This window comes from Pan paniscus, chromosome 11, assembly GCF_029289425.2.
Source record: "Pan paniscus chromosome 11, NHGRI_mPanPan1-v2.0_pri, whole genome shotgun sequence".
Classification (NCBI taxonomy): Eukaryota; Metazoa; Chordata; class Mammalia; order Primates; family Hominidae; genus Pan; species Pan paniscus.
This window is the reverse complement of record NC_073260.2, coordinates 3,373,478-3,380,526: the sequence shown is the minus strand read 5'-3', so window position 1 is coordinate 3,380,526 and position 7,049 is coordinate 3,373,478. Positions and strand designations below refer to the sequence as shown.

At 57.9% G+C, this 7,049-nt stretch overlaps 1 protein-coding gene across 5 annotated transcripts in view; it reads right to left on the bottom strand.

The window, feature by feature from the left end:
• Positions 1–520: 520 nt before the first annotated feature.
• Positions 521–7,049, bottom strand: part of NACC2 (NACC family member 2) — an 89,209-nt gene continuing 82,680 nt past the window's right edge. For all 5 annotated transcript variants that reach the window (XM_034929499.3, XM_003816949.6, XM_034929501.3 and 2 more), the window contains one exon: positions 521–5,891. In XM_034929499.3, coding sequence (XP_034785390.2) covers positions 5,383–5,891 — 509 coding nt within the window. In that variant the 3' untranslated portion in view covers positions 521–5,382. The remainder of the gene's footprint in view (positions 5,892–7,049) is intronic.

The window sequence follows — 7,049 nt, the reverse complement described above, 5'->3', positions numbered from 1 at the left end:
GAGAGAAGGCCAACCCCGTGGGCCCAGCTCTGCCCACCTGCACTTGTCTCTCTGTTCACCTGGGGGCAGACGTGGCCCGGGAGGGGGTGGGGGAGGGGGAGGGAAAGAGGGAGCCACGCACCTTTTGGGTGGCAGGTGAGGCAGGTGACGGGGCTGCCCCACTTCTCAGACAATAAAACCAAGGTCCCGAAAAGGAGACCCCCCCGACCCTGGCAGGTTGCCTGCGGGTCCGGACAGGGCCCCCCTCTAGCAGGCACACTAGTACCTGCAGACATCCTACCCACCTGCCCCTTCCCTTGTAAAACACTGGGGAGAGCAGGAGATGGGTCAGGTGACCTTGAACCCCACAGCCAGATCCCTGCCCTGTTGTGTGGACAGCTGGCCTGGGAACGCCGCTAACAGGGGCGGGGTCCTGAGGCTGCCCCTGGGGGACCATTGGCCACCCCTGCCTTCAGTAGCCCAAGCTTGGCTTCTCTGTGTCTCCCCCAAACCCCACAGGGCCAAGCCAAGTCCAGGAAACTTAGGTTTGAACTGACTTTATTATTTTGTAAATGTGAATTTTACAAAGCGCTTTACAATTAATGATCACATCCTTTTGTTTGTCATGGATTTCCACTGTCTGAAACGGCTCTGAGCACGCTTGAAGCCCTCGGTTTCCCTGTTCGCTTTTGGATGTTTCAGTTTTAGTTATTGATACAATGTCAGCCATGGCTAAAAAGTAACAGTCTTGACTCTACCGAGTAACAGCACAAAAAGAGAGTGAGGGCTCAGGAAAACAAAACAAAGGCTTCCTCCTTAAAAAAAAGACAAAAAAAAAAAAAAAGCTAAGCATCTGTGGCTGAAATCTAACTCAGTGGTACTGTGAAACCTTCCTTTACAGCACAGGAAAATTTATTTTTTAACAGTCGTGAGTTACAGTACTTTAACCCCTAAACAGACTCTTTAAAACAACCGTCTCCTTTTTAAAAGTCTCTTTTCCAAACGTTCCATCCGAAGGATGGATGCTCTACTTGCACCCAGTGCCATCCAAATGTTCAAGTCAAAAATATTTATACATTTTATACTTAGTTCTTTTTTTTGTCTGCTAAAAATAGTATTGCAAGTTTTGGCTTCTTTTGACATAAAAATCACAATCGTGTACGATGCTAACAATGGAAGCGACTGATCGGAATACGAGCAGGTCGTCCAGTCTGAATGCTTGCGATTCTGCATGATTTTCCTTTCCTTTTCTTTTTCCAAAGAAACAAAACAAACAAACACGAAAAACCTTTGCCATTTTAGAAACATCTTGTACCAAACCCTAAATGCTCCGGTAGTGACGCGCACACGCGTGCACACATACACACACAGAGACACGCGCGTGCACACACAGACACGCACGTGCACACACACACAGACACGCACACACAGACGCACATACACACAGACACGCGCACACGCACACTCACCCACGGAGCTGGCTGGCTGACATGACAAATGTATGCAGCAGCAACATTCTGAAACAGTAGTTACAGCTGAGGACAGCTACGAGCTCTGGATTCTGCGCTTAGGACTCGCTGCTGGCAGAGGCAGACAGAGGCAGACAGAGGTTTCTTGGAGTTTTCAGTTGGTTCATGGGCCATAGATCTTTTTCCACTTGCTGCCAAGATGTTTCCGTAAAAATTTCCCTTTGAGGGGAGCCCAGGCAGTACACGGCTGGGTGGGGTGGGGGGACTGGGCCAGCGCTTACAGTTTCAGCTGTCGAATGAGGACAGGTCAGGGTCAGGCACTAGAGCCCCCTCAGAGGGGGACCAGCCCTCCCTCCCTACCTTCTGCCTTCCTCCTGGCTCTAAACACAAATGCCAAAGAATGACTCTTCCTGGAGGAGAAAGGAGGCCAGGCAGCCGGCTCCTATGTTCTAGGAGCCCCGACCCGCAGTCACCAACGCCGGCACCCCCAGGCGGGTCCTGCTGACCTCTTGCCCACAGCTTTGTCCACATTCAGGGGCAAAGTACAACAACCAAATCCAATGCAAAGTTAAGTGACGACAGAGAACTCGGGTGGACAGACACAATGCGGAAAACAAGACAGAATTCAAGTACCGAGGCACCCAGCCAGGCGCGGCCCGCCGGGCTCACAGTATCTGTCACACCTCCGGTCCCTCCTGGACCTCTCCATGCAACCCAGCTGCCTCCTGGGCCCATCCCCTTGGGGAAGAGGAAGGCAGGGCAGGAGAGGCGGCTAGATCCCAGGCCCACCACCTGCCAGGCGGCAGCTCCAACACGGTCCAGTCCCTTCTGTCCTCAAAAGGTGTGGAGATAACGTAGCTCTGTAATAGATTCTATATAGGATATGCGTATTGCTAATAGTCAGGCTTAGGGATAAAGGTGCAGACATCTCGTAAATACTGAGTGGCTCGTCTCTCTCTACAGGGTCTGGATGAGTCAGGGTCACACTCACAGGACAGGACAACCCCAGATTCTAGAATTAGTCATCTTGTAAACAAAGGAGGGAAGGGTCCAGCTTTCTTAATTGGTTTCCTTGGGAAAAATGATCAAAGGATGCTAAGGCACTCTGGAAGGCCCCTCTGAGCCCGGGCCGCCGCCCCCGCCCCACGGTACATTCAGGACGTGGAGGGAGCACACAGCAGGTCCGCTCAGCAGCCACGCACGTCCACAGACACTCCCGACTCACGCCCACCGTGGGACACATTAGTGCAAAATGCTCGGCCTGGCCCGCCCGGGGCGCAGGGAGAGCTCAGAACCCATTCACATTAAATTATTATTATTTAAGTTTTATCTATAGCTCTTGCCTTCCTTACCCAGAACAACAAAACAGACGGCGATTACAAACGAGTGAGGAAGGGGCACGGGACATTGTGCGGGCCTGAGCAGCAGTCAGGCGTCCTCTGTGCAGCCACCACCTCCGGCAGCAGCCAGCGGCTCCCTCCCTGTCCTGGCCAAGGGTGGGGGGGCACCCACTTTGGAGTGGAGGGCAGAGAGAGCCCTTCTGTCAGCAGCCAGGCCCCTAGGGATGGTCAAATTAAAGTGCAAATTTGGGTGTGGGGCAGATGAAGGAAACTCCAGAGGGAACTCAAGTGCAGCTCAACCTCACCTACCTGCCCCTGCTCCACCCTGTGGCTTCCTCCCATCTCCGAGGAAGGCTTGGTCCAGGTTCCCAGCGGGCCCCATGGGGGCTCCAACCCCACCTGTGCCCAAGACAGGGGAGGAAGAGGCAGAGAAAGGCTCCCTCTAGGCTGGGTGGTTCTTAGTTCAGCAGAAGGTCTGGATGCCTCTGCACCACTGAGCCACCTCCGGCCCTAGGAATGCAGGCCTTGGTCCCCCTGGACTTGGGCCCTGAGGAACGGGTGGAGGGGCCGAGGTTAGCGTCCACAGTGCCTGCCCATGGTCCCCCACCTCCTTCTGGAAAGCAACGTATTTTTCTGGAGGGCAGGCACGTGCTGGGCCTGGCTGGAGGCAGCCCAGGAGGCTGAGTGCTGTCTGTAGAGGCGGCCCCATGGGAGGTCTCCTAGGGCCTCGCCACAGGGGTGGGCTGCGGGGCAGAAAGGAGCCGCCCAGTGGGAATGCGTCTAACCCACACCCTGTAGGTCCCCAGGCCAGGGTGCAGCACGTGGTCCTCCCCTAGCGGGGGCGGCCTCCGCTTGATGGGTTGTGGAGGTTGGGGGAGTGGGGTGCGCTGGTCAGCCACCGCTCACTGGCCTGTGTGCACACGGGAGGGGGTGCTGATGGGCGCAGGGCTGCACTTGTTTTGCAAGTGAAGATGGGGAAGCTGAGTTCTGGAGGGACAGAGATGAGCAACAGACATTTCAAGTCTTGGGATGGGGGGTTCTTCTGGCCACACCTGGGAAGGAGGGCTGCCCCTGGACAAGGACACAGGCCCCCAAAACAAAAGGGAGGGACACCTGGGTAGGTGGCCACACCAGCACTTCACACAGGACTTCACACAGTCTGTGAGCCCTACCACTTAAAAAACAGTAAATTTCAAAGGAAGCACTCCAGCCTCAAACCAAACAGCCCCATCTTCCATGGGCCCTTCCTCCACTGTCCCTGGCCCCCCAACATGATCCCTAACCCTCTGTCCCCTACCAGTGGCCATACCTCCAACTGCCCCAGCCCAGGCCTGTCCCGGTCATCCCCTGCCTGCAGCCTCAGGCACCCTCCATCCATGCACACCCCTCAAGGCAGACGGGGAGCCCAGCACCGGGAGGACCGACTCTCGCCCTGGCCCAGCCCTGGCCGCTGCCTCCTGCCCGAGCGGAGTCCCCCGCTCCCCAGGTCCAGCCCTGAGCTCGGCTTCACACATACTAGTCGCCCACCCGCGACCCCCTTTTTCCCCCAGTGGGAGACGAGTGGTCCCTGGCCCTGGGCGGGGGGCAAGGGGACGCACCCTAACGGCCACAGATGACCCACCCCAAGCCATGGTGGGCTGGGGACAGGGACACCCATCCCACCCAAAGTTTTTGTTCTATTGAGTCTGGAAGTTTCCAAACCATATATGAAATAGATCTAAATTACAACAAAACCTAAAAAAAACAAGACAAGCATAATCCCAAAGTGGCTGAGGCAGCAGAGGGCGGCGTGTGCTACATCAGCTGTGCACGTCCCACAGTGGGCCCGGGCGGGACAGTGGGAGGCCAGGCGGGGTCAGCGGTGCCCTGGGGGTCGGGGGACTGAGGGGCTGCAGAGCCGAGACGGATCGGGCAGAACAAGGACAGGGTGTGGGGGCAGAGTAAAGTACCCTTTTCTCCACCCCGAGGGGTGGGCCACAGCCATCACTGCCCCCTCACCACACCCCTGCACACACACGCACACACACACACTCGTGCACACACCCCACACAGGTGGAAGGCCCGGTGGGCCTGGCCCCGAGTCTCCGAAAGAAGGAAAAACGAGGAGTTAGGCCCTGGAGCCTGAGCCCTGCCCCGTCACCCCAGAGAGGTTCCACGGGGAAGGAAGGAAGGGTCAGTGACGCACAGCCCAGCCCCCTCACCACAGACCACCGCCGGCCCCTGCTTCGTCTTCCGGGCAGAAGGAGCAGGAAGGGCAGGGAGGAAGGGGCAGGGCTGGGCACCAGGGGCCTGGCGGCCTCCCACCCTCCCCAAGAAGGGGGAGGGAAGCTACACTTGGGAGGCTGACCTTGTGAATATCAAAAGGGAGCCCTGGGAACTTCCTCGCAGGAGGCTGCCAGTGGCCTAATTGTTTACAGTATAATGAATGCATTTGTTTCCTTCATCAATTTTAAATACAAGCAGAATAAAAATCACATTTTTCTCAGGCAACAGTAGCAGTTCAGTAGGTAAGTGGCTTGATCACATTTGTTTGTATTAGTAACGCATGCAAGCAGCTCTAGTACTCGGTCCCTCGCGCAGCCACCCAGCTCCGCTTACAAGGTCCCTGCATAGGTGCCCTCCGGCCTCCGGGCCGCGGCCGCCGGCGTCTGGGGCCTGCTGGGGCCGCCCCCGCCCTGCTCAAAGGGCTGTGGGGGGCTCTGGCCATCGGCGGGCAGCGGCTCGGGGGCAGCCACCTCCTGGATGACCGAGCCAGCCCCGTCCACCTCCTCGCCGGCGTCGAAGGCGGGGTTGGCGGCGGCACTCAGGTCAACATTCACGGCGTCAGTTCTCAGAGCCACGATGGTGGCGGCGTCGCCCCGCCGCTCGGCGTAGATGCGTTGCTCGAACACCTGTGCCGCGGCGGGCGGGAACTCGGGGTCGAGGGGCACGCTGGCGGCGGAGGAGCCCATGACCGTGCGGTACATCTCCACGCCCTCCGGCAGCATGGACTTGATCTTGGGCAGCCAGCGCTTGCGAACGCGGCGGGCGTTGGTGCACATGTCCGCGGCGATCACGTTCATCTCGCTCTCCTTGAAGCTGGGGGCGAAGTTCTGACAGTACACTGTGAGGACGGGGCGGCGTGAGCTCAGCCACCTGCCTGCCGGGAGGCCCGCCCCTCCCCAAGGCCACAGAACCATGATGCCCCCATGATACCCTGGATGAGCCTCCCTGGCCGCTCCTGGGGCCCATGTGACCACCTGGGGCTCTCCCGGTCTCAGCCAGAAGACCAGAGGTCACGCTTCTCACTGCTCGGCCTGGGAGGCCTCCCCACCCCATTCCTCTGGAACAGTCTCTGGCCTGGTCAGGCCCAGCAGCCTTGGCCGTCCGCCAGCTGAGAGGCTCAGGCCTGTTTTTAATCTCTCCGGGCTTCCATAGCCCCAACGGCTAACGGGAACTGGTCAGAGGGTCCCCCTTTCGGGAATAACACACCCCTCCCCGTCCCAGTCCCAGCCTGGAGGAGGGGAGTGACAGAAGCCATCACTTCAGCAACACTCGCCTCCTTTCTCTGGCAGGAGCCCAGGCCAAGGCCGGGCCATTCCTCCCAACGGCATCAAACCCAGAGGCAGGTCCCAGGGGCCACGTCCACCTCGGTCCCTCCCAGAATCTTCCCAGAGCCTCGGCTGCCACCCCACACTTTGGGACTGTAATTCCTGGCTGCAAAGGCCCCTTTTTGCTCTAAAACAGAATTTGCCTCACAAGGTTTTTTTTTTTTTCTTTTTTTTAGGAAGAAAACAAGATAGTGCTTCTTGGGCCGAGGGCCACAGGAGGCTGTGCTCTTGGCCACCTGGTGCGAGCCGGCAGCAGTCAGCATCTTCCACATCTGGGGCGCGGGCCGGGGGCGGCGGTCTGCCCTGGAGATGGACCGGGCTCCGCCCCCACACGCCCAAGAGCGGGAGGCAGAAGCCGGCCGAACAGATGGCAAAGGCTCAAAATAACCGCAAAATGTAAATAAGGGGTTTTGTTCAAAAAGGAAAATTAGATCTATTTCACATATTAAAATAGTTTCGCAGCTGAATTCATCACACTTGGAAACCTACCAAGAACGTTAACACCTCGAGACCTGGCTTCTGAGAGCTGTTCTTTTCTCCTCATCTTCCCCTCAATCAGACCATGCTCGGCCCCCAGGGACGGAAGCTGCAGGTGGCCGGGAGCACCCCCGCGGCCCACCCAGTCCTCCTCAGGCTGGGATCCGAACCCAGCCCCGGCCCCACCCACCCAA